At 46.0% G+C, this 26,808-nt stretch overlaps 2 protein-coding genes across 3 annotated transcripts in view; one reads left to right on the top strand and one right to left on the bottom strand.

Moving 5' to 3' along the window:
- The window catches only part of IRAG2 (inositol 1,4,5-triphosphate receptor associated 2), a 35,484-nt gene extending 22,761 nt beyond the window's left edge, over positions 1 to 12,723 (top strand). Inside the window, exons 24-40 of the mRNA XM_054632180.2 lie at positions 472 to 553; positions 3,973 to 4,019; positions 4,103 to 4,167; positions 4,266 to 4,382; positions 5,829 to 5,911; positions 6,036 to 6,108; positions 6,830 to 6,884; positions 6,970 to 6,997; positions 7,529 to 7,669; positions 8,095 to 8,229; positions 8,957 to 9,104; positions 9,985 to 10,028; positions 10,628 to 10,705; positions 10,813 to 10,877; positions 11,317 to 11,418; positions 11,557 to 11,661; positions 12,050 to 12,723. Coding sequence (XP_054488155.2) covers positions 472 to 553; positions 3,973 to 4,019; positions 4,103 to 4,167; positions 4,266 to 4,382; positions 5,829 to 5,911; positions 6,036 to 6,108; positions 6,830 to 6,884; positions 6,970 to 6,997; positions 7,529 to 7,669; positions 8,095 to 8,229; positions 8,957 to 9,104; positions 9,985 to 10,028; positions 10,628 to 10,705; positions 10,813 to 10,877; positions 11,317 to 11,418; positions 11,557 to 11,661; positions 12,050 to 12,293 — 1,612 coding nt within the window. The 3' untranslated portion in view covers positions 12,294 to 12,723. The remainder of the gene's footprint in view (positions 1 to 471; positions 554 to 3,972; positions 4,020 to 4,102; positions 4,168 to 4,265; positions 4,383 to 5,828; positions 5,912 to 6,035; positions 6,109 to 6,829; positions 6,885 to 6,969; positions 6,998 to 7,528; positions 7,670 to 8,094; positions 8,230 to 8,956; positions 9,105 to 9,984; positions 10,029 to 10,627; positions 10,706 to 10,812; positions 10,878 to 11,316; positions 11,419 to 11,556; positions 11,662 to 12,049) is intronic.
- LOC129119938 (dynein axonemal intermediate chain 7-like) lies at positions 12,663 to 16,973 on the bottom strand. 2 transcript variants are annotated; one of them, XM_054632182.2, is made up of 6 exons: positions 15,918 to 16,973; positions 15,082 to 15,226; positions 14,621 to 14,835; positions 13,875 to 14,042; positions 13,589 to 13,696; positions 12,663 to 13,010 (listed from the first exon to the last, which is right to left on the bottom strand). In XM_054632182.2, the coding sequence occupies exons 1-6, from the start codon at positions 16,209 to 16,211 to the stop codon at positions 12,735 to 12,737; spliced, it is 1,206 nt and encodes a 401-aa protein (XP_054488157.2). In that variant the 5' UTR covers positions 16,212 to 16,973; the 3' UTR covers positions 12,663 to 12,734. The 2 variants fall into 2 exon arrangements, with proteins under 2 accessions (XP_054488157.2, XP_077034504.1); XM_077178389.1 differs by lacking the exon at positions 13,589 to 13,696.
- Between the last annotated feature and the right edge of the window lie 9,835 nt (positions 16,974 to 26,808).

The raw sequence follows: 26,808 nt of genomic DNA, 5'->3' as shown, positions 1-26,808 counted from the left end.
ATCCTATTGGCTTTGAGGAAGTCACTTTTTTTTTTCTTTTGCAGAGCTTAGAGCAGGAATTCTGAGGTCCTTGCCTATCAAGTTGCCTCCTTAGATCTTTAAAATAGAGATTGAACTGCTTGAGATTATGAAAGCTGAAGTGAATTGCAGTGAATATTTTAAAAGATGAGGATGTTCCTGAAGGTGCAGAAGCAGGCAGTCTGCAGCAAGAGACTCAGCAGCTCTCAAAGCTTTTGCCACTGGTTTTCTGTAGAATAGTGCAGTGTGGAGGAGGTTGGGAAAAGGGCTGGTGGTGGTTCTTGCTGTTTGGGGGAGGAGAGATTGATGTTGGTGATGAATTTTTCCTTCCCTAAGAGACCAGCTGACTGACTGCACAGAGAGTGGTGACTTCAGTTGTTATGTGCTTAAGGAAAATGGGCACTCTATCTCTCTGTTGTTTGGGCAATATGCAAATAAAGCCTGTGTTGCCAGGTGGAAAATATGCTCTGCTGATGACTACACTGATGCAGACCTTCCTGTTTCCATTACAATGATGGACTCTTCACTTGCTGAGGTGAGTGCTGGCTCTGATGCCCGAGATGTGGTTTTGAACAGGCTCGAGCATTTCGTGCCTTGCTCAGACCCAGGTGCAGATGGCTCAGCTATAAATCAGCACTGCTCCACAGTGGATGGAGCTGGCACCAGTCAGCAGGGTGCTGTGGGGGGTGTTCCCTTCTGTTTGGGCATGTTTCTGCAATACCTTGGTTATAAAATGAAATGTCTTGATATTTTGTGTCTTGAACATCAAGACCCAAAAACTAGGTCATGCTTTTAGCTATGGAGTGTTTTAAATGTGGCTTCAAGGCTGGAGATAGTGCTGGTTCTGCAGTAACAATTGATTCTGCCAGGGAAGAACTGAGTGTTTTCACTCCTTTTCTCCACCTGCAAGGAGCCACAGGATGCTTCAGTTGGGAGTACTGCCTTTCTTTGCACTTCCTCCCACAGGCACCATATAACAGCTTAAAAATGCCATCTTTGCTGTAGAGGAGCTTTCCTTCAGCTGGTGTACTCAGCTATGCCTTCACTGCTGCCCTGAATCCTGCATCTAGAGCTCGAGCTGCAGTTCCCCTGTGGCAGCAGCAAGAGAAGCTGCAGCTCAGCACACCTAAGCTGTGCTTCAGTCCTCACTATTGAAGTCTAGACCTCAGCTCCACCACACAGGGCTCCTAATGAGCTTATGAACTCCTGTATTGGTGGGGATGGTGGAAGAATATTGATCAGTGGTTTCTGTAAATCTGGAAATAAGCTTTTGGGACCACAGAGTAGCCAGCCTCAGGGTGAACCTGCCTGGTGTGTGGCACCTGTGAGTACAGGATGGTCTGGTTGTAGTGGTAAATCAAAGCAGAAAGTGCAGTGTGGGTAGAAAGTAAGAGTGCTGGGGACTCTGTGGTTTCAGCACACGGGGGTAGAGCAGGTGAAGAACTCCCAGCTTGTGCTGCTATTAAGTGCCCTTAAAGAGGATCCTCTCAATGGTTCCTACTTTATCCAGTCCTTCTGGAAAGTCACAGCTGTGCAAAGGTGTGTGAAACATCTGTGCTTTGTTGCTCTGGGGCTTCCTGTAATTCCAGCTGGGCTCAAAAATGTCTCTTTCCATCCTTGTTATCACTTTTTAGTATAAGCTTTGCACATGAATGTTCTGAAGGGGGGAAATGAAAATGTTTAAGCTTGGCCCAGAGAAAAGGCAAATGGGCTGTGCCCAGTATCTGTTCTAAACACTGGTATGTAGGAAAAGTTGCATATCCTTATTCAGTACAAAAAGTCTCCCTAGTTTTCTTTGGAGTTTTACTACTCTGCAGTTGCAGATGTATTTGAGCAGATCAGCTCGTAAGTAACTCTATTTGTGTCAAATCATTGTCACCATAGAAGTTCAGGGGCTACTTAATAAAGGAGCACTTGAGAGCCAAGTGAAACTTGGGCTTTTTGTTCTTGTTTGGCTTTATAAATGTGGAAGTTGTACCACAGCCTGAAAACCAGACAGGTCTTCCAAATGTTAATGATTGTTTGGGAGGAGTTGTACACAACTGTGGCCAGAATTCATTGGCTGAGATAGAGAACCCTTGGATTATTACGCTGGAGGGATGGACGTGGGAAAAGTGATTAGGGATGGGCTTCAGGATCTTCTTTGGCTGTTCTTCATCATTAAAGGACTGTGCCATTCTCCAACACTCTGTGCCAACAGATTTTACTGTGAGGGTGGGGAGGCCCTGGCACAGGCTGCCCTGAGAAGCTGTGGCTGCCTCATCCCTGGAAGTGTCTAAGGCCAGGTTGGATGTTGGTCTGAGCAAGCTGGGATAGTGGAAGATGTCCCTTGGACATCAATGTTGGAACTTTGATCTTTAAAGTCCGCTCCAACCCAAACCATTGTGTGATTCTATTTTATTCTAAAAAATCTAGAATGTGGTGTTTCTCTTTAATTAGGATTTTTTTTCCTGTTATGTGGAATCCATGGGGGCTTTTCTTCATTGCAAACAGAAATCACTGACCACGTGCCCATCTGGTCAGGTATAGGTAATGTAGCATAATGTGTCATTTCAGTTCTAGGTGATGCAAGGGCTTTTCTATTTGCTTGGGTGCTGTGTATTAGTTTTAAAAGCCCTTTAGATTTCTTTTCTTTCTAACATGATGGTATTCTCCCTCCCCAATACTTCTGCAGACCCAATGGCCAGAACAAGGCAAATGTATTGCTGCACTTCCTCAACTTATGAGAGAATTCAAATAACAATAATAAAAATAGCCTAAATTTGCATTAGGGGAAGCATCCACCTGGCTGGGCCAGGGCTGTGCAAGAGCAGCCCAGCTCTGACAGGGCAGGGAGGAGGGAAAAGGCACTTCCTAATGCTGGGAGCAGTTGGTCACTCTTAGGAATGACCAGGGCCCTTGGATACCTCCTGTTCTCATTTGCTGGGTTTCCTGTGTCCTCTGAGGGCATTTCAAGGGGGTAGGAAAGATACCAGAACACAGGCAATCACTTGCTGATGTGGTTTTTCTGTTGTTTCTCCACACACACTTCAGTAGTGCTCTTGGGTGCTTGCTGTGTAGGGAGCTGTTGTTTGCCCTCCTTCCTTCTTTTCTTGGAGAGAGCAGGAGGTTTGGGCTGGTTTTGTTTTCTGTTTGGTGCTTTTCTTCAACAGTGGGTGTAATTCAGCACAAGTCATTACCAACTTAACCCTTTAAAGCTCATCAGTTCCCCCCTGTATCTTCAGCCATAAAGAGAGACCAATCCAACAACTGAATAAGCAAGCTGGAGCTTTCCAGGGTGAAATGCAGAAGAGGGATATTGCACAAATAGCACCTCCCTCGAAATTCAAAGCCTCAAGAGGATATTGGTTTTGTCTGTGATGTGATAAGGCTCAGGTCCAAAACCACACTGTGGCAACTAGAGGAACATGAGCAAAACTGCCAGCTTTTAATTGCTTTGTTCCTCTGCTGCTTGCACACCAGGGAGGCTTGAGGCCTCTGAAGGGGCTGGGTAATTGTCAGATATAACATTGATGTACAACACAGCACACAAGTGTTCTGAACCATCTGCTTGCTCGTGCTGTGACTATCGGCACTTTTATATTTACCTAATGAGTCTGATCTCTACAGCCAAGTGAAGCTCTGTGCACCTCATTTGTAGGTTTTGGGCTCCAGACCCTGAAAATGGATCTCTCCCGATGCACAGAGTTAAGATGGAGCAGGGGTGGTGCAGTAACATGTTTGTTGGTCATTGTAGATGTGACTTAGGAGCCAACCACAGAGTGGGGAACAAAAACACCTCTCTGAGTACAACATTCCTGAGATGGCTTTAGACTAGTGGGTGAATCTGTGAACTTACCAGCTAGTTCTTCACTGCTGGAGTAGTTTAGGTGCAGCTGGGAAAGTCAAAGTTTTGACATACAAGTTTTATACTGGCATTGATCTTCTGATACTCGCTCTTCTCTCTCTCTGAAGATTCACCATGAGGAGTCAACACCACCAGCCATGCTGATTGCATCCAGGTCAGGTCTTGTGCAAGATTTAAAATACTTCATTAAGATCTGTATCCTGTGGATGAGTATCTGAAAGGGTTTTGTTTTGGCAGTGATCACTTACCATCAGCCCAAGAAGCTCTTGCATCCTCAGTGGAAAGCACAGCACTGGTACCAGGTGAGTCCTTAACCTGGGACACTGGGAGTCTTGGATGTGCCCAAGTCTGTGTGTTTACTGAACAAAGAAAGCTGTGTTTCTGCTGTCTGGTGTTGCAGGCTGCCTTGCTATGGAGGAAAGCTCCTCCAAGGGCTTACATGAGAGAGGGGAAGATGTGCCAACTTCTGTGGCAGTGGAGACAAGCAGCAGTAAGGAGCCAGCTGCTCCCATGGCAGGTACGGTGGCTGCTGCACTGCCTGTTGCTCACCCTCGGAGGAAATGGTTTGCTTCCAGCACATCTTTGAAGTGAGGAAGCTGAGTAAGAGCAACAACATGAGAATTTCTATTTTTGCAAGTGTTTTCACTTGCCAGTGCTCTCAAGCCTCTGTGAAGCTGAGTTGGAATAAAGTTTTTTACCCCTCTTACCACAGCACTGCAGGCAAGGGAGCATGAAACAACTTTGTGAGACCTTGGGCCTTGCTCAGCTGGTAAAACAGTGAGTGGGTAGAAAATTCCAGACCATTTTGACAAGAGAAAACACATTTTTGTGGGTTTAAACAGTTATTTAGTTCAGCAGTGCCACTAAGCACTTTCCTCTCATTCAAGGCTGTTGCACCAGAAGCTGGGATGGGTCAAGAGGTGAGATGAGGGTAGAGGCATTTGAATATTGTCCTGTCTTTGCTAGAGCCATAAACACCCACCAGATTCTTACCAGCTCTCATGATTTTCTTCCACTGAAAAACTATAAAATCAAACCAAAACTGGAGCATCTGTACACACTGTATATAAGCTGATTTTGTGAAGTTGATCTGAATAAGCAGTGCAGAATACCTATGTGTGTTTGTTTATAATATCTTTTTAATCTTTACCTCAATATAAGACTACAGCTGCTTGTTTGGTTTTGTTGCTTTCCTTGGTACTATCTTCCTGAAATCTAATTCTGTCCCATCATTTAAAAGCAGTTTCTTTCTACTAATTTCCCTCTACTGTTAATTTTCATATGTGATCCAGGTGCCTTTAGCTGAGAGGAAGCAGATATGCAGAACAAATTTAACGACGTCTCAATAGCTTTAAAGTCTGAGAGTCCAACTATCTGTTGCATATCTCTGAAAAGAAAGTGTTCCTAAAATGAGAACTGATAAATCTCCCCTTGCAGGCTTCCAACTTGAAGCTGGAGTTTTTCTGGTTTTTGGGTTTTTTTCTTTTTTTGTTTTTCTCTGTGCCATTTCTTTGGCTCACATCTATGTGACTGCATAAACAGAGAAGAAAACAAAATATTCTAGATGTTTTTAAAGGTATAAATACTAATTAAAAGCTGCCTCTTTAAACAGCAAACATACCAACAACAAAAAAAAATCTCCATGCTGGTAGCAAAATAATAAAATTTATTTATCCAAGGGAATATTACTGTAACTCCTGCATCTTAAACTATAGGAAGTACATTATATTCTCAGCTGTAGACATATAACACTTCTTATGGGGATTTTTTCCTATCTTAGTTATTGTACTTCTTCCTATGTGTCTTTATAGTGTTCTTTGCTGCCTCCTCTCTTTCTCAGTGGTCTTTCATGGCATTTGGTGCAGTTTTTTAGCTTGGTTGGCCCATGGCTAAAATGATGGGTGTTGGAAGCTGGGTGTGCTTTATTAATTGTTACATTTGGATTTGGGAATGTTTTTCACAGGACCAAGTCAGATCACAAGGGAATCCTCCCTGGCCACGGAAGAACACAAGCCTGTGTTTCAAAATGTTTTGAAGCAAGACCTGGTAAGAGTGCTGGTGACAGTGAAAAGCCCAGCTGGGTTGGCTGAGCAGTGACAAAGGAGGGGAGAGGCCCCTCCAGGGGTGGTGTGGCTGCTCCCTTGCTCTAACTGCTCTGATGTGCCCTTAGGAAGAGGACCAGGAAAAGAAAAATAACAAAGAGCGGAGTGAGGAAGCACTAGCTGTGGTTCCCAGCAGGAAAGGTAAGGGGGTTTTGCTGCACACCTTCATGTTACTGGAGCACAAGCTAAGTCCAGAGCTGTGTAGAGAGGTGCAGGAGTTGCCTGTCCCACACCAAGTGTGATGTTTTAGGGCTTGGTACTTGCAGTTGGAGATCACAATGACTAGAAGAACAGTGGTGTCATGCAAAATCTGCTGCTCTGATTTCTGCAGATACTGATCTAACCAGCTTCACATTCCTCTAGACAGGAGGAAAATTCTTAGCTGCAAAGGAGTTGGGATATTTGAAACAGTTTTGGCACTCCTGTTCTCCCCAAAGATTTGTAAAAGAAGCATTTCTGTGCTATCCATGATATAGAGGTGCAGGATGTTGTTTCTCCTTAGACGTATCTACTTTTCAAATCAACTCCTCTTTTGCCTTTGGAGAGCATTAAAAGCTGGTGAGGTAGTAAATTGCATAACATCCTGAAGCAAAAACCTTCAATTAACCATTTCTGTGCTAATAAGATGCCAGCTGAAGTGCCTGAACAACTGATTTTCGGGGCTTTGTACAGGTGGCAGTGCTGTGGTGCCTCACAACAAACAGAACCTGAGGCACATGAGTTCTTTTCAGTGGTGAGAGCTTAACACTGGAAATCTTGAACAGGGGGTTCTGTGGAAGCTTAAAAGTCTCTCACAGGTTGGTTTGGGGAGGCTATCTTTTCACTTTGGTCTGAAAATGGGTTTTTTTTGGTCTCTTCTCAGGGAGTTCACCCACTGCAGGTGGCGTTAAAGGAGATAAAACCAAGCAAAATGATCCGTAAGTGTTTCCACTTTCAGTGATCACCTGCAGGTATGAATTTAAAGCCACAGTCTGTTCCATGGCTCTTTTTCTTCCCCTGCAGTGACTCCCCAAATGAGAAGGAAGTGGAGGTAAGTCTCGACTGCTTGTATCCTGAAGTATTTCAGACATCAGATCTTGTAGATAAACTCCTCCTATGTAAAAAAATGATCCAGCTTAAACTGGATGTATTTCTGTAGGCTAACTTCTGAAATCTCTTTCCAAGCCTAATGGAAATTTTTGCAGGAGATGGGATGGAGAAAGGTGGAAATCTGTAAAATTGAACAAAGACTTGTCACTACTGTGACATTTGTTTGCAAGCTTGAAGGAGCATAGCCGTGACCTCCTCCCAGGCAGAATGTGCTGATTTAAGACAGTTTTGTCAAAAGGCACAGATGGCACATTGTGCTGCTAGGATGTCACCTCTTCTGGCTGCAGAACATTCCCACCATCACTACAGATGGGAAGACCTGCTTTAAGGAAGTGGGTTGTGTTCCCTTATTCTTCTGTATCTCTCCTAAACTTTGGTCACAGGGTATAACCCCAAATGTCATATCAGTGACCAAATCTACTTAAACTTCTGCATCACTTGGATTCCTCTGAAATCTTTTCTCCCATAACAGGCTGAATTTCTGAGGCTGTCTTTAGGTTTTAAGTGTGACTTGTTTACCTTGGACAAAAGAGTGAAGCTTGAAGAGAGGTCCCGAGACCTGGCTGAAGAAAACTTGAAAAAGGAGATCACAAATGCTGTGAATATGTTAGAGGTATGGCCAGGGCTAGCAGGGTGGATGGGATAAGTAGATGTGAGTGTCTCTTAAAACAGCTCTTTAAAGTGGGGGTGTGTGCATGGGGGATGCATGATGAGCAAATATGAATGAAGGTCTGGGGCAATGCAGTTGAATTATGAGAGATTATGAAGGGCTGTTGAATTATGAGAGATTACGAAGGGCAACCCTGATCCAAGTGTATTGCATGCTCAGGCAGCAGGGAATTTTTCTGTTGCACAAACATCTGACCCCTGCTTTAGCTGCTTTTATGCTCCAGTCTCTGCCCACTGGAGCTCTCTATCCAAGTTACACCGATTAAGGATGTTGATGTGGGCCTGAATGCAGCTTCTCAGTGTCATCAGGTCAACCTTCATTCTCTGTTAATAATTCACACCAGTTTTCTTACCAATGTGTGCTCTTAGGCTTTAGTTCCTTTGTGTGAAGAAGATAACCAGGCACAGGAGATCATTAAGAAGCTGCAGAAAAGCCTGCAGTTCCTTAGCCAATACGCAGCTCGAGTTGCCAGCAGAGCAGAGATGTTGGGAGCTATTAATCAGGTAACACTTTCCATCTAAAAATACTGTGTACAAAGCTAAAAGCTTCTAGCTGCAAAGGGATAGCCACATCTTGCTGGGCTTATGGTTCCAGGATTGCATTTGGGAATCTGGTGTGTGTAGTGTAGACTGGTCAGAACAGCTTAGTCCTGGCCTTCTCTATGTGTCCTTATAAGGAATCCCAGGCACTGAGAGCAGCTATGCTGCACTAGAATTGTGCAAAAACCCACAGCAGAAATAAGGTTCTGGTTGAAAAAAACCAAACAATAAAGACTTTGCAGCAGTGAGATGTACAGAATACCAAGCAGTGTGGTAACAATGGCCTTGATGCTGCAAAGGTGGTTCTGTACCTTATGGAAAGGGCAGCTAATCAGCAAAATGACCAGGTCCTGCTCAAATGTGAGGTGTAGTTGTGTATAATACCCCAGAGCAGCATAATAATGACTTGGCAATACCAGCAAATGCATGGTGGCAGCTGAGACTGCAGATCAGAGGAAGTGATGATGATAAGTTGTAAGAGCTTGGCAAACTGAAGATTGATTGATTGATTTTACAACAAGAGTGATCCCCAGAGAAATGAAACCTGTGTACCATGTGCCAGGACAGGGGTTGTAGTGAAGCTTTGAAAAGGAGGATAAAAGTGGGATAGCAGAGGAGAGCAGATGCTTGAGGGGGAAATCTCCAAACATGAGGCAGTTCCTGAGAGCTGCTGCTTTGCCTGCTCCCTCAGGAGAGCCGGGTGAGCAAGGCTGTGGAGGTGATGATCCAGCACGTGGAGAACCTGAAGCGCATGTACGCCAAAGAGCACGCCGAGCTCGAGGAGCTCAAGCAGGTCCTGCTCCAGAATGAGAGGTCCTTCAGCTCCCTTGGAGACAGAGGTAACCAGGAAAAGCCTCTTTCCCCTCTCTAGCACCTGCCAGGCAGGCCCTTATAGCTGCAGAATAGTCATATAATCTACAATCCCTCCGCATCTTTGGTGACAGAATTATACAGTGGTTTTGTCACCTCTTCTAAAAATGGGGGGGGGACAGCCATCTATTAACACTATTAAAAGTAGCTCTCTGAAATTAAACTTGTACCTAAACTGTCATGGGTCTCAGGGTGTGTGTGGGACACCACTGCAAGCACACAGGAATGTCCTGGCTTTCAGCAAAGTGCATGGCATGTGCTGGTGATAATCTTATTCCTTGTGAGCAGTAAGTTTAGGTGCATGGTCACAGTAGCTATTTCTAGGTAGTTGAGCTTTGGCTGCTCTCTACAGCCTGCACCCTTTCTACATGGGAAATTACAAACCCCTTAGGTGCAGGAGGCCTCTATTTGTAAGCAGCCAGGTTTGCAGCCAGTGTCGTGCACTTGTAGCTTTGCCAGGGATGTATTAAACTCTTCTGAAAAATAGGGTATGTTTTTTTAAATGCCAAAAGGGAAGTCTTCCACACCATAAAATCCTTGCAGGAGCCTTTTGGATTGCAGTCCTGACTGCGAAAGACAGTCCTGTGACAGGAAACTACTTCAATAATGGAATGTATTTGATGATAGTGACAGAAGTTGATGCTTGCGGAGGATGGGTGATGTGTAAATGTTATGAACTTATTTAATGAAATAGGAAGCTTTTTCCTGAGACCTCATTTCTGCTTTCTGAGAGTGTTTTGCTAAACAAACACTGCAGAAAGTCAGACCTTAGGCTGCAAATTAAACTCACTGCACTCCTGTTAGCAGCAAAATCCTACTGTAAAGCTCTGATGTCTGATGTCTTCACAGATGAATCTATGAATAAGAAGCTACCAGGTCCTTTTAACTTTAAGGTAATGGTTCCAACATGAAATTTCTATTTTTTTTAAGTGTATGTGTGGGGTTTTTTTGTTTTATGTGCTGGTGCTCTGCTGCATGCTTGACTTAGTGCTTTTCTGTCACAAATATAGGCTGGTGTCATCAAACACGAGGATCTACTTTCAGGCACCCCACCAACCTTCTAAGTGGTCCCCCTTAGAAGATGGAAAAGTGGTTGGGCTCTCACTCACTGGTTAAGAAATATTGTTCATGTGTGGTTCTCTTGGAATTAAAGGAGGGTTTAGCACAAAAATATGGGAGCAGTTCAAACTGCTGAGTGTAGGAATTCCTGTCAGCCAGGTTAGGGGAATTTAGTTACCTTCAGTGTTGGTATTTTGCTAGAAGCTGTGCAGCCAGCCTCACTCAGATGGGCAGAAAGCACTTACTGTGGAAAGATGCTGCTTGAAAGAGCTGATTTGATCTGCACTTGAGATTGGATTCTTTGTGTTACTTCACGCTAGGTGTCAGCATCTCTTTTCAATATAGCCTGTACAAACCAGATGGTATTTTGTGTGCTCTGTGGGTAACCCAGTTGTGCCTTGCTAAGAGCCAGTAATGCCTCTTATTTGTGTAGCCCTCGTCAGCCCTGCGGAGAGTTAGCATTGCAACAGTGCCCAGGAGCGCTGGGATTGCAGGGATTGGGGTGCCACTGGTAAGTAGGGCTGCTGGAGGGATGCTGAGGTGCTTCACCTCCCCAAAACTGGCTGGGATGAAGCATCAGAATGCCAGTGCAGTAAATGTGGCAAATTTCTCCTCCAGGCACAGTTCCATGAACCTGATGGGGATGAACGGAGTGACAGATTCAGCAGGCGATCAAGCAGTTGGTAAAGTCACCTGGGCTTGTCTTTGAATGGAGCAAATATTTTTCAACTCTAGCTGTGCCTGTAGTAAGCAGTTTATGGAGCATCTTGGGTACAATAATGTTTAGGCTACACCTTTCACATTATTTTTATGTGCTATAATAGGTAAATGAGCCTTGTGAGCTCACCTTTTTTATTTATTGAGCATTGAGAGCTTTAAAAAAAAATCCCACAACTTTCTTACTTTAGAACTAAAATGTGAAATCTGAATATCTACAGCGGATGGATCTGTACTTTTGTTTGATTTCATTTGGGGTTTTTTTAAATGGTCCTAATTTTGAGGAATTAAATTTGTAAGTTATTTGTCTGTGGTTAACCAAATAAGTAGGCTGCTGCTAAATTTCTGATTTTCTGCTCTCTATCTGCTGGGGAAAATCGGACAAATGTGTTTAACACCTGGCAGGGGCAGGCTAGGAGTGAAGCAGAATGAGAAGCGCCCTTCACTGCAGAGGTTCCTCAGCACCTATTCCTGGGCAGAGTATGAAGAGGAGCCTTTTGAAACCAAGTAAGTTCAGCAGTAGCCTCCTCCCAGGTATGCTGGTTTAGTTTTTAATGAGCTTTTAATTCACCACCTGGTCAGGGCTATAAAGCCAAGCTGTTGTGAATTTGGCAAAGCTTTGGAGCTGTTGATTCTTGTTTACAGGAATGAGCAGTTGGAATCACCTGCTGAAGTACAGGAACAACCAACTAGGAAGGAAAGTGTCTCTGAAAAAGGAAAACACCCACCCAAATGGACCCTGGAGTCAATGTAAGTTTCTTTCACAAGTTAAAGGCATGTTTGGGAGGTGCACTTGAGAAGAGGGTTCAAACAAAAGGCCAGGACTTTCAGTGCTTTCTAGGAGCAAGATTTCTTGCTGCTCTTGCAAGGCAGCTTTTGTGAATCCTCTTCAGAACCACTGTGAGGAACAGGGAGCATAGGTGGATGGCTGAGCTGGCCAGCTTATCAAGAATTTGCTTCCTTGACTGTATTTTAAACTCAGAACAGTTTAGCTCCCCCTGCACAGCTCCCAAAACAGTAACAACCTGTCATTCTTGATGTTTGTGAGATCTAGTTTACTCCAAGGCTGGGTGGGGTGGGAAGAGTTGCACGTTTTGGGGAAACCCTGAAGGGCTCTGTGCTTTCCTGCCCTGCCCAGGTACAATTCGATGTCAGCGCGGGCGTCCCACCTCAAGGCTTCCTTCTGCAACGCCAACAAAACCCTCTGGGCGTCCATGTCCATCCTGGTCCTGCTGGCTGCTCTCACCAGCTTCCTGGTGGGGCTGTCCCTGCAGAGGCCAGCAGATGCAGCCCCTGTGTGCAGTGGGAATGCCTGGAGGACGCTGCAGCAGCTGCTGTGGCCCTACATAAGACTGCGGCACTTCGGCCCTCCCCCGATGTAACCCCGGCTCTGCTGCCGGGGCTGTGCTCTGCAGGACAGGAGCTGAAGCTGGCCTTATTTAAGGTTACTTGTCTGGGTTTGTTTTGTTGGGTTGTGGGTATTTTTGGGGGGACAGATGAAGTTTTTTTCTTTAAAGCATGACTTGAAATGAAAAAAAAAATTTCCTATTCTGACAAAAGTCATCTTTAAAAGTAGCTAAAAGGATCTCAGCTCTACTGAGGTTTACAAAAGAACAGCAGTTTTGAACGTAACTAACAATAAACATGTCTAGGTGGTCTGGCCACAATTGAATAAAGAATTTATTTTGCTTGAACAAAGATAAAATGTTTGCATTTCAGAACCTGTTTCAGTGTTTTTGAATAGAAAAGGATTTAAGACTTGAAATGTAACTTTATTGAAAGCTTTTGATAATAAAGTTTTGAAGGAAAGCATGCAGTAGTATCTAAGAGTATGCTAAGACTCTGGTAGCGAGGAGCAGCTGATACACAGAATCAATGAACAGGCAGCCAGCTCTTTCCACTTTATCCATGGCTTCATTGCTGGCAGAATCCTTTACCATATGGTAGAGTGTGGAGTGAAATTCAGACTCTTCTTCCAGCTCTTCTGAAAAAGCTTCACTGGTTTCAGTGAGCTTGAGGTGTTGCACTTTCTCACCATCGAACATCAGCAGAGACCAGTGGTTGCCTTTGGCAGAACCTGCCGTGAGATGTTCACTCACCTATTGCAGGAAGAAAGGCACTGAGGTGAAGCCTGTGTCATTGTCAGAGCACAAATTCCAATATTTGTGTGTCCCATGCATTTAACCTGAGAGTGAGACAGCCACTGCAGCTCTCACAGTGGGCTGTGCTGCCTTTGTCCAGCCACACGTGGGAGTGTTTGGCTGGCTGGGAGAAGTTTTAACCATGTGTTTTAGTTCACAGGTGGAGACAAACCAACAGAGAGGTTGCTCATTGCCTGCTTTGCAGCAGGGAGCAAGAGAAACCCTCCAGGCAGGAAGAAAGTCCCAGCTGTTCTTTAAAAAGCTGGCAGAGCAGATAGCTGATTTTCAAGGGGCCTCTGGAGAGCATGAAGCTCTGTCACCCCAGCTCTGGCTAAAGCCTCCCTTGGTGACTTTTCAGTTCCATTTTCCTTAGCAAGTGTCTTTGTTGCTGAGCCTTGTGTCCCCTGAGAGCTCTCAGGTGCAGCCTGTGACACTGAACTGAGGCAGGGGCTGAAGCCACCACGGGTGAGTTAATTGTTTCTAACTGGGGATGGGGTCAGTGCCAGCCTGCCCTGGAAGTCTGGGACTCCACAAACCTTGAACACAACTTGCTCTGGCCCTGCTTCTCCATTCCACTTGCTGTGAGCAAAAGCAGCTGAGAGCAGAGCCATCTGTCCATAGGCCTTCCCTTCTGCCAGGGCAGCCTGCAGGCCACGATACAAATCAGACAAACACATCTCTCCATCTCCCTGTGCTGCAGCAGTGCCAGAGCCTGCTTTACTCAGCCCTGCCTCTGCTGGCAGCACAGCAGCTCCCAGGGCAGCAAAGGGTGACCTGAGGGAAAAACAGGGAAAAGCCACCAGGAACTCCTCTGTCACTCACCTTCCTGGGCACAGGGACATACTTGGGAGAGTACTCTGCTGGGAAAATGTTCACTCCAGCTCTTTTCAAAGCTGCTCTGAGGGCAAGAGGACTCATCCATTTCCCTGTGATGTGGGAAAGCACCTCCTCCTCTTCCACCACTACTGAAGACAACATACACTGATTATCCTGTTGTACAAACCAGTGAAAGCAACTTATGGTCATGGAAGCTCCTTTCTGGTTTAGGCTTCAAATATTGATATTTTTGCTCTGCTGGGTATTACCCACATCATCTGCTACTCTGGGCTGTGACCTTTCAGCCAGCCTTGTGTAGGAATCAGAAATTACACTGGTGTACTGATTTATACACCAATGAACAGATGGGTAATCATGAGTAGCTTGAACTTTGGGAAGAAACAAGGAGCATGAGTAGTAGGCTGCTAGAACTCCCTGTATTTCTCTTGGTAGAGCTGGGAGGAGAGGGGAACACTTTTCAGCTCTCTAACAGGTGGGACAGGCTTGAATGCAGCAAGGCAAAACCAGCAGCAAAGCACTGACTGAAACTTTCCAGAGCAAATGCACATTTCTGCTATGTGAAATGTACTATTTATCGTAGTAAATAACTGAAATTAAATAACCAGTGCAGTGCTTGGAAAGGAAGAGAGATTCAAATTACTCTTGTAGAAGCCTCCCAAATTCTTAATCAGGGACAATAATTATGGGGCTTTTTATCTGCAAATGTTTGATTAAAAAATTACTGACAGTACCTTAATTTGTATCTGAATGGTTGCAAAGACTGCAGTAACTGTGAAGAGTCCTTCATCCACACCAGTAGGGTGCAATTCCCAGGCCTGATAGGGCAGGTTCAGGTGAGCATCCTGGAGAAGGGCTACTGTATAAAAGTCACCCATGCTAAAGGTGATGCTCTTTTCTTCTGCTTCATAGGTTATCTTGCTGATGCCATCAGTTCTCCACCATTGGCCTGGACAAAGAGGATGGAAAGATGTACATGGAAGGCTTCTGGCAGTAATGCTGAAGTAAAACAAACCAAAGAAGTAGTAATAAAAAGAAAATGTAAAATCCCCAAATCAATTAACATTCAAATCCCCAAACTATTTCTGGGCTCCAAACTGGCCCTTATCTTTACAGCTGGATTGTAACAAGAGTCCAACTCAGGTATAAATTCCACTATTCAAATTTGAAATAAATTTTTGTCTTAAGTTCAGACCTGCAGGATCCCATCGGGCTACAACAGGCACTTTAAAATAAATCACATTATCAGGGAGCCTCAGGGTTATCTGTACTGCTTCCTGTGTGCCATCTTCAGCCTTTCCTGGGGAATATGGATACACCTCCAATCCAACATCCAGCAGCTTTGGCAAGAGAGGAAAAGGACAGATAAGGGGTTTATCAGAAAATGCAAGTTTTTTTCTTTGAGTTCATCTAACACTGCAAAGCTTTTTAACACCCATTGAAAATGGTTTGCTAATACTGCACCTTTCCAAGCTCAGCTTTGGAGGCAGGAGAAGAGCAGCTACCAGGAGGCCTTGGGCCCTTCCTGTGCTGCTGCAGGCACCCTCAGGGCAGGGCCCAGCGGGGCACAGCCATTCCTCACAGAGCCTAGCCTGGGAGCAGGGGAGGCAAAGGCAGCTGTAATCCCGCTGTCCCCACAGTGCCAGAGGGAAGGGGAGGTCACAGGGGCTGGGAATGAACATCCTGGGCCTCTTCCCCTGCCCACAGTCCTGCTCTCTGGGTTTGGCTTTTTGGGAATTTTGCTTATTAAAGGTTTCCAGCTTCAGTGCCCTCTGTGGGGTAGGGCAGTGCTAGAGGAAACCAGAACCCAGTGCCCACAGTCCTCAACCAGCCTGCAGAGCCTGGAGCTGAACCAGCAGTGGGTTTTGGTACCACTGTGCTTCCACCTTTCACACGTGAAAAACTGATGATTTGTAAACCTTGCCTGGTCAGTTTGCTGTCAGGAACTCGCGTGCAGTGCATGTGACAGCAGTGACAAACCTCAGGAGCAGCTCCTCAGGGCCACCAGGGCTGCTCCCTGTCCTCCCTCACCTCCACCATGGTCCAGTCCCCGACGTCCTGGGCCTGGGGTGGCAGCTGCAGGGCAGAGATGTGGAACACGCCCCCCACGGGCACCAGCTGCTCCAAATCCACAACCTGAGGCGCCTCTTCTCTGCCTCTCGGCTCCTCCTGCGGCGGGGCCTCCTCCTCTGGAAAGTGCAGCGGACAGCAGGAGATCAGCGGGGGCTCAACCTCACCGGCATCGCCCTGCGCCGAGGCTCGCTCAGCGCTGGGAGTGCCTCGCTCTGCAGCGCTCCGGCCCCATCTGCTGGCGCTGCTCGGCATCGCTGGAACCGGGGACAGCAGCGAGCCGGGCAATGGAAACACTCGGGACTGGGGCTGAGCTTTTGGATTTGGAGTTCCAAATGCTTTCCGTGGGAATAAGGTTTTACTGACAGAATGAGTCCATCGTTACCCACAGAAGAATTTCACAAGCACAATAATACCATAGGTTCTGGACAGGTTTAGTAAGATTCTATTGATATGAAAAGAAATTAAGCAAATCACATAATATGTCAAAATAAATAAAAATAAGGCACCAAAAGGTCATGGGCTGAAGGTGAAAAACATATGATAATTACGAGGAGCAAGAGGGATTTAACATGAAATACAATTTTCAGATAACAAAGATAATTGTGCATAGGAAAAAAATACATATATATAATATAAAATAATAAATTTAAGGTTTCATGAATTGGAAAATGTTACTGAAAGGCAGAAACACTGTGGACAAAAATGGCTGTAAATATTTTCTCTAGAAAAGCCAAACAACCCATAAACCATCACAAGGGATGGTACAGGAAAAGTTACTGTTGTCAGGAATCAAGAAAATAATGTTCAATACTGTAAAAACACCTACTGCAATTGTTATGAAATTTGCTCTGAGAGAATGAGACCAAATAAAAAAATGGCAACTCTAAAATTCTGTGAATTGGAGCTAAATTATGTCAGTATTTTGCAGTTGTTTTATTTAAGTCAGTACTACAAGAAAACTCACTCTGTTAAACCAAAAAACGACACCACAACACTGGAGAAATTTGCAATTCATGTGGGACAGACAAACAGTTTTATTTCCTAGAATTAGGCCCTCTTTTAACAAGGTGCAAGAGCAGGTATCTCACTTACAGCACCCATTTAATAATACTCAGTACCACCCCATACTGCACCAATGCCTACCATGATACGCATTGGAATCATCATTTTCTGAAGAAGTCAATCTCCCCAGAGCCTGGCAGATTCATAAAGATTGTGTGTTTCACCCATAAATGTATGTATAATAATATACATATCTATAGAAACATGATAAACATGTACATAAGCATGTACATATTTAAATAAATAAAAATGTTTAAATAAATGTTTAAATAATGTTAAATGTTAATGTTAAATAAATGTAAATGTTAAATAATGTTAAATGTTAAAATAATGTTTAAATAAATAAAAATAAGTATAGGGACAAACTTCATTTTCCTATCTGTCCTGTTATCTCCCCTCATAATTTAACAATCATTAATAGAAATGTCAACAAAACCCAAGTGATATCAAAACATCCCTGTATTTATAAACTTTGCTCCATACACATGGAGATACTGCAGTGTTTCCATGGATCATGGAATGGCCTGGTTGGAAGGGACCTTGGAGCGCAGTATCACTGTGCCAGGCTGGTGGCCGGCCCGGGGGCAGCGTGCCCGGGCTGGGGCCGCGGCTCCCGCTCCCTTCCCACACTCGGCAGTGGCTGGAGCTGCCTCCTCCCGTCCCTGCCGCTGCAGGCCCCCTGCTGCATCTGAACAGTCAGCCCAAAGCACATGAAAGATGCAGGCCTGGTTTTAGAAGAGGAGGTAATAACAGCTATTTTGTTATTCTCCAGTTGAAGGTACTGCCCTATATTGTAAATGAAGGCAACCCCGACGAGGGGAGAGAATGATGCATTGGACTCTATCTTATCAGAAGGCTAATTTATTACTTTATAATACTATATTATATTAAAGAATACCATACTATACTATACTATACTAAAGAATACAGAAAAGATACTCACTAAATGCTAAAAAGATAATGAAAACTCATCACTCTTTCCAGAGTTCTGACACAGCTTGGCCCCAATTGGCCAATGAGTCAAAACAACTCACACCAGAGTCAAATCAGGCAATCACTTTTGGGTAAACAATCTCTAAACACATTTCACATGAGGACAACACAGGAGAAGCAAATGAGATAAGAATTGTTTTTCTTTTTTCTGGGGCTTCTTGCTGCCTTTCAGCGTCCCAGGAGAAAATCCTGGGCTAAGGAATCATGTTCAGGGAATGTGAATGCCACAGCCCTACTCTGGAAGAGCAGTACAAAATACAGGGCATAAAAAAACCCAAACCAAAACACAAACATGAGGTCATCCATATTACAGAATTCTGATGCTTGCTTAAACTTAAAAACTGTCAGGGAACATTTCTCCCACCTCTCCTGTCTGCTACCTGCTTTATGTTCCCCAGCATGGGGTTCATCACTGTTTCTCTGTCATTTGCAAAGGGCCACATCCCAAGGGCCCCAAACCCAATACCTCCTTCCCTCAACTGGACTTGATGATCCATATGGGTCCCTTCCAGCTAGGAATATTCTGTTCTGTGATTCCAGCACAGGTCCAGTGGACAAGAAGAGGCTGTGTTGAAGCAGGATTTCCTTCACTTCTGGGAATGATGAGATAAACCTCCAATGGGAAGGAAATACAGGATAAACCAGATGGTTGGTATCCTACACACTTCCTTTGGGAAGACAGACCTGAGCTGGGAAAGGTCAGCCACATGCTCTTCATTTTGTTTCCATGACCATAATAACATGGAGCCACACTAGGTGGTGCTGCAAAGGGAATTTTATCCATTAGTTTACAAACTGAGAGCCTGAAACCACTTTGGAGAAACAGATATGTACCTAACTTCCCATCTAAAGAAAATGTTTAATTTTCCATTAATAAATTTAGGAAACCTGTAATGAGAGCTGGCCTGAACTTGCTCAAGGGATTTTCCTTTCTAAAGGCAAAGGCAATATTTTGTTCAGTGGGTTGGATCCAAACAGTGAATAATAACCTGAACTGCTCAGTTTCACTTCTTGTGAGAAACTCCTTTGAAATTACCCTATTTTGTGTCCAAAATATACATCCTTTTGAGCATTACATGGTTTTATGGAGCAGATTTGGGCAAGGGACTTAGAGGGAGCTGGTCCTGTGTGGGACTGGTTCAACTGCTCCCACCTGCTCTCCAAAACTGGCTGAATTTGGAAGGATCATGGAATCATAGAATGATTTGGGTTGGAAAGGACTTAAAAGATCCCAGTTGGGCCTTCCTTGGGCAAAGCCAAGCACAGAGATGGGGGAGGAGACACTCCACTGCCTTGCAGCCTCCCTTATTTGTTTGGATTGTGACAAGATGATTTATTTTATCTATAAATATCCCTCTGGCACAGGGAATAAATAATGCACTGGATGATATTTTCCAGATGGTCTCATAGTCCTGGGTGAGGTGATCCCCTGGCATCATTTGGAGAGGGAAGAAAATGGGATCTGCAGGCCCACACATCATTGTGCAAGTGACCTTAAAATAATTCTCTGTCTCTCCCTGCTCTGAGGACAAAGCAGGAAGAGTCCATTCCATGCATCTCATGCATTGTGATTCTCAGGTTGAGACACAGCACCCCTCAAAATCCACATCCTGCAAAAAAACTCTCAGGCACACAGGTATCAGTGGCTTTTCTTTTCTGCTTTTTTGCCTCTCAGCCTTTCCTTGATTTTTCTTCACAAAAAATGTTTTTTCTTCTAAGTGGGGGAGGGATTTGAGGATTAAGAAAATGAAAACTTCGCTGCTGTTCCTTATTATGTTAGGGTTCTTTTTGGTTTTTGTTTGTAATTTCTCACACTTGTTTCACCATGAAGAGCTGTGCAAGGCAGGCATTTGAAGTCACCACTGCTGTTCCAAACACCTGGTGTTTTTCCAAGGCCTTTGGAAGGGGCAGCCTGACCAGGCAGCCACTGGACCATGCCATGATTAGCTGCCATTAAATTGTGCAGGTGAAGTGATCTGCCTGCTGTGGCAGGACAGGCAGGATCACCTGGGGTGTTCCATGGAACTCCTTGGCTGCGTTCCCCAGGAGCCCCGTGTCATTCCTGCAGGGTGGGACAGAGGGGACGGCTGGAGCTGCAGAGCTGGGAGCTCTAGGAAGGGCTGAGGGGCAGTATCCCCTCAGGGATAGTGCAGGACCAAGATGTGTGCAATGAGATGTCCTGTCCCTGCACCTGGGATACCCTCTGGACACGCAGGGATGCTGAGGAGGTGCTCTTGCAGGGGTCAGCAGGTACAGAGCAAGCAGATCAACTCCCTAGGCAGACTCCTGTGGGTGATGTTACCCCACAGAATCCTGTTGGAGCAGGGAGGACAGCTGGGTTCTGGAGTGGAAAAGAACAAGCAGAATTAGCCAGGTGCACTGTGCAGGTGTGCAGTAGCTTTGTGCTAACCACAGGAACTCAGAGTACACAGGCCAAACCCTGGCCAGATTATCCAAATGTGTTGTGCAAATCCAAACATATATTCTTTTGTACTGTAATAATCCTATTGATTGATTGATTCATTTGGGGGAAAAACAGAAGGTGAGCCAATAGAGGGAAAAAAATAAATGCCTCTGGGTGGCTCAGATCACACCTCTAGACCTCCAGCTGGGACACAAACCTGCATCCAGTACTGAGCCATCGGTGCCTGAGAGAAATCCTTAATGTCCAAAATTTGGAAGCTAACAGCTGGGAACTGAAGATGCCCCTGTGCCTGAAATGTCTTAGGTGTCCTCAGGGCCCCAGGAGGGCAGGAGGGGTCTCCACTGTTAGTTCTACAGATTAGTGGAGCACATAAGGGCACTCTGGCCTCAGTGACTGTGACAGCTGAGAGCACTGGCTCCTGCTCCTGACATGCTGGCAGCCACTCCAGGGAGAGCACTGGGAAGCCCCTTTGGAGCTGTCATGGTTCACAGCCTGGCATGTTGAGAGGCTGCCCCAGGTCAGCTCCTGTTTGCTTTAACTCCCTGCTCTTTTGGGAGCTGCTTCCCAGGGGTCTGCAGCTCCCTGCAGGGCAAAGAGAAGAGGCTGGCAGCAGGTAAGCTGTGTGTGAGGGCAGCTGCTGGGGGCAGCTCCTGGACCCTGCGCCCTCCCCTCAGCAAAGCCTCGCTCCCTGCAGGTCTCTGTGCCATTTTTTATCCCAGTGCTCCTGTGGTTACCTGTGCAGCAGCAGCACCGTGGTTTTTGGATGGTTCTTCCTCCCCAGGGGTGCTGGCAGGGCCATTTCCAGCTGTGGGAGCAGTGGGGTGGCTGTGCCCTGGGAAGGAGCACCAGCCCTGGGCAACAAGCAGTGCCTTGCCACAGCACTGGCCCTGGAGCTGAACAGAGCAGAAGGGCTGTAAAACACAGGGGAGGCTTTGCCCATGCCAGCAGTGTTTGTGGTTGAAGAAGAGCTGCCCTGGAAGTGTTTAGGGAGCAGGGAGGACAGGGGGAAGATGCACTGAGAGAGACCAGCCTGGCCATGCTGCAGCTGCCTGCTATCCACACCAGGAGTATTCCCAGCTCAGCCACTCTTGCAAGGAGCTGGAGCTCCTTTGGTAGGTGCCTTTACTCACAGAGTACAAGGGCTGGAAGGAGGCTGGCTCAGGGCTCTGCCCTCAGCAAGGGATGGCTCCAGGCAGGAGATCTGGGCTATCAGTGCTGATGCACTGCAGGGAAGTCCCCACTGTCGCTGCTCCAAGGGCCAGGTGCTGCATCAGAGACAAAATTGGAGCTGTGGCCCCTGCTCATCCTGGCATTTGCCACCTTAGAGTAATTTGATGGAAACCTGGGGAGGGTGTGAGTTTCTGGGCCTCCCTTGAAAATGGAAACCACAGCTTGGGGAAGATCCTCTGGACTTCACCTGCACATGACACTCACGAGAGCGGCCTGTCCCATTGACCACCCCCGAAACACCACTACCACTGTGCACACCTCTGCTTCACTTAATTTTAGCTTCATTTTATTTTGGTTCACCTACTCCAGATTGGCTGTTATTTTCTCTCTGGAACCAGGGAAAGCAAAGCTGTGCAGCGCTGATGGAGGTTCCTGACTGCCACAGCTCTCAGAGGAGCAGCCTGCAGTGGGTGAGCCCTGAGCAGCTTCAGGGAAAACACAGTCACTGCAGTGTCACACGGCAGGGCACAGCCACGGTCCCCTCAGCAGGAGTCTCCTGACCAGCCCGAAGGCTGCACCTGCTCCAGGCTCTTCAGCCGGGAAAACGAAGTGCCTGTCTTCACTGTCTGCACTTCCCGGTCACGGCAGTGGGATTAATCCCTAATCCTACCCTGCTGCTGTAGGCAAAGGTGTTTGCCCTCCTCCTGTGGGTTTAAGGCAGCCCTGCCTGCTGGCAGGTGAACACAGCAGTGCCTTACACGCTGGCCAGGGCCGAGAGCCCCACCGTGTTTACCGACTCCATGGCTACTACGGAAAACCTCTCCGGTTTCCCTGCCCGCTCCTCCTTCCTTATCAGTCCAGGGGTGGCTAAGGATGAATGATTAGAGGTAACGGCAAATATTACACCCGTGCTACCAATTCTGCTTTTCAAATGGAAATCAAACAACACTTAACCTGACACAATGCCCGGGAAGGACGTTAGGGCTGTTGAAAGACCATTAAGCTTTAAGGAGAGGATGAGCTGCAGAAAATGTTCCGTAACTAAGTCAGCCACCCACAGCCTGGTGGAAACCCGGAAAACCTCAGTAAACATCGGCAGTTCTGAGTGTGAACAAAAGGACTCTATTTCACCAGTCAAATACTCACTCTAAACTCGGTAAGTGCTGTGTGCTGGCATTGGTTGTCTCAGGGGGAGTGAAAATCTTCCGTGGACCTGTTTTTCCCTGGTGTTTTGGTGGATTTGTTGATCCTGCTCTCATGCCCCATCCCAGAGCAGAATAAATTTCCCTGGGGATGAGTAGTTTCTGCTTTGCATAAGTGTTGTGGGATTTTTGGCTCATAAAGCACCTCTAACACCTGGCAAGGTCAGTGCTTAAGCATCTGCTAATCCTTGAGTTTTGGGCTCTGGCCTCTGGCCCCAAAGTCTGGAGCTCTGCCCAGCCAGATCAGTGCGGACCTAAGCAGGACTAAGGAGGGATGCCACCAGCAGGAAAACCAGACAGGTCTGGAATTCAGGCAGACAAACATGAACCCTCTTGCAACACACAAAGTAAGAAAAAACCTCTGTTAAATGATTGCGGCTGATGAGCACGCAATGTACCCAGGCCTATTCCTCTACCTGAGGATTTTTGCCTGTTTCACAAGCTCATTTTGGTGGCTCAGAAATCTCAGACAGCCACACTGTCTTGGTTTGAAAAGATAGGTGAATGCTAGGGAAGGCAGGAGCCTCCCCTGAACTGGAAAATGCAAACCCCTCCCTCTGAATTGTTATAAATTTGAAATTAAGGGGGCTCTCAGGTAAAGATATGGGAGCAGGGATAACAGTTCTTTATTAGGGAAGAAAATAAAAATAAAATAAATAATGCAGCAATACAAAACAACACTGACAGAGTCAGAATAAAACCTGACACCCTGTTGGTCAGGGTGATGGTAGCAGTCCCAATAAATGGTGGCTGCAGTCCTCCTGCAGTGACAGGTGTGGTTCTGTTGGAGCAGGGTTCCTGTAGAAGGTTTTGTTTTCCTCTGAAGATCCAGTGGTGGTGTAAATGGGCTTGGTTTTCCTCTGAGAATCCAGTAGAAAAGGCTGTCCTGATGTCCCAAAATCTCAGGTTATATCCAGTTAGGAATGCTTGGCTCTTCTCTTTGGGCAGAGCATCTCCCAATGGGATGGTGTAATTTTATCAGTCATGCAGTTACACTCAATGGCCCAGTAGCAGAAGATATCTCCTGGAGGGAGGATCGGTTTGTGGAAGAGGTAAAGAAAACTGCCCAGTTAACAGAAGATAACTGCTACATCTCTAACAGATTGCAATAGAATACACACATTGCCTTGCAATCTCAGACACACACACTGCTTTCAGACTGGTACAGGTTTCATATCAAGATAGCTCACCTCCTTCAAGAGGAAACTTTTAAACATAAAATGCCCAACTCCACAAAGCTCCAGCACTCAGACTAGACCATGTTCTTTCTTGCATTAGTACCTTGGAAGAGCAACCCTGCATCAATAATGAGCCAGGCATGTTTTCTGAAAATGGACTTTCACATCTGTTTATAGTCCTAAATGTATTTTACTTCCAAATGGCCTCTGACTAAAGAGTGATTCACATCTGAAGAGTCATGAAGTGCTGTAATATAGCAAATATCCTTAAGGACCAGGGGAGGCAAAAAAGGCTTAAAATGACCTTTATTTACATAGAATACAGTGTCCAGTTGGGTTTAGAGTGTCCTTGCTGCATTATTTACCTCCACACCCCACAGCGGGTTAAGTGTGAAGCACAGAGGATTTTTTCTCATGCTGCACCAGATCTGGGAAATACTGCAGTTTCTTCCCTTCCTTCAGGAAAACTTCGCTTTATAGCCGTGAATGGTGACATCAGGCTGACAAGAAACAAATGTTTACGAGTGAATGTAAGTAGAGGGGTGGGGGTAGTCAAATGCTGGGCATTTGTAACTTGATCTCAGTACCCAAATCAGAACCACCTGATTGATGGGAACTGGCAGCTCTGGCTGACCACAGCCTTACAGGTCTGGGTTCTTATTAGTAGCTATGAAATTTGTCCATTGCTCTAACTGGTGGAGTTACTTTGGGATTTTTTTTCCAGTGATTCAGGGCTTTCTGGTATTTCTTTCAAACTGGGCTTCTGGCAGGAAGAAGTGACTTTTAATGAGCATTGAAACTAAAAGGAAATATGGTGAGGTGAATTAAAAATACACAAAAATTTTACAAAATTGACATTTTCTATGCAAACATTTTCCCTCCAACTCAAAACAAATACTAATTTTGAAATGGCATTAGAATTCTGAATATGGCTAAATCTATTTAAATGTGATAGAAATTAAAATTATTTTGTACAATCAGCATGACACATTACAATATGATCCAACCAATTTGGCAGTGATGATTAATTCAGTACTCTCTAACTTTGGGCTTGGGCCAGGGAAAGCTTTTGCAATCTTAGGTTCCTACAGAAAGGGACAAACAAGTACTTCATTTCCATGTATTCAAATGTTTCCAGGTCTCCCTGCTGCCGGCTGTAGTTACAGGGGAGCTGCCCTTAGGGATTCTTGGAATGGGGAGAAAGCTGAAGCAGAGACCTGTTAGGCCATTATTGTGCAGAGCAGGGGGCTGCTGGCCTTTTGTCTGTGGTAGAACACCTCACTTTGGGTCTAAATTATGTAACAGCCATCCTGCCTTCTCTCTGAAGGTACCACGCCATTCCAATTTCCCTCAGTGCTCCAATGTCTCTCACATCACATCTCCATTATTAATCCACTTGCTGGACACGATGTTTATTATCACTCTTGACTCAACTGGCAAAATGCATCCAAGTGCATAAACCAGGGTTGGTGCACACTGATCAATAAATATTATAATGTCCTAATGCCTCTAAAAGGATTTCTCTGTTTCTGCCAGCTTCATTTTTTTAAAAAAAGCTCTTATTTGAGGCTCAAGAACTTCATTCCAAGGTGTGAGTGTCTGTAAGCAAAGCCACTCACTCACTGGTTTTATTCTTCTTTCCTCTCACAGAAACTTGATCAAAAAAACTGGGAATGGGAACACACTCCAGTGTCAATCCCATTGAGGCTGATTGGGAATACCATGGCACAAAAAATGCAGGTGCTTTAAGGGTCTCAGTCTGCAATCTGGCTCCTGGCCAGACAAGGGGTGCTGGCAGCATCACAAGAGGGTTTGATCTGTTTTTCCAAAGGGAAAATTTCTGTTTGGCTAAAAGCAAAGTCACAAGAGACCGCAAGACAATATCTGAAAAGCATGAGGCAGGAGAGGAAAAATGTCCTTCAGCCCAGCCACAGTCACCACCTGCAGCACCCCAGGATGAGCTGCTCCCTGACACGACCTGTAAGGAGCTGCTGGATGGAAAAGCAGGAGCAGTGCTGCACCAGACCCGCTGTGCCTGCAGGAGACTCCCCTCAGACAGGAACAAACAGCCCCAAGGACAAGATCGTGCCCTTGGTTATACCCATTTACCACACTGGTAATGTGCAGCTCTGTGACCCTCTGGGCTGAACCTGTTCTCCAAGGAAATGGTATGTAAAACATCTGGGAGACCCTGCTGGCTGCCTGCCTGCCTTCCATCCCCTGGGCTGTGTGCAGGCAGCCCTTGGCATGTCCCCCCTGCCCTGCCCTCCCCTGCCGTGTCCCTCTCTCCTGTGGCAGGATCGCCGGGTGCCAGCCACGCCGCGCCCTTCTCCCTTCCCACGTCCCCCGAGCCCTCACTGGTGCCGGGCTGGGAGAGCCGTGCCGTCACTTCGCTGCTTTCACAGGAGTGAATCCTGCGGGAGCTCTTTCCAGCCGCAGGGCTCAGCCCTGGCCAGCAGCTCGCTGGCTGATTTGAGGCAGGGAGGAGGACGAGCCGCCTGTATTGTCACAGCAACCCCTCCCCAGCGGCTGTCCCCTCCCGGGTCACACGGGAGTCGCCTCAGCGGCTGACAGATGACATAGGAAATTGCTCATCAAACCGGACCAAAAGCTTGGAAACTATTTCATGAAGGCGATTTGCAGCCGTCGAGCTAGCTCAGAGGTGATGATGCTACTGCTCTGCCGGGTGCTTTGGGAGGGTGATTTACACCTTGTTATGCTCTCCACGGGGACTTGGGGTAGATTATTTGCTTCCCACACCCCGACTTGGTTCCCTGAGACCCCGAATACCCCAGCCCAGACCCGTGAGTGGTGTGGAT

Source organism: Agelaius phoeniceus, chromosome 5 (assembly GCF_051311805.1).
Source record: "Agelaius phoeniceus isolate bAgePho1 chromosome 5, bAgePho1.hap1, whole genome shotgun sequence".
NCBI lineage: Eukaryota > Metazoa > Chordata > Aves > Passeriformes > Icteridae > Agelaius > Agelaius phoeniceus.
Note: the sequence above shows the minus strand (reverse complement) of the source record. Positions and strands in the feature narration are given on the sequence as shown.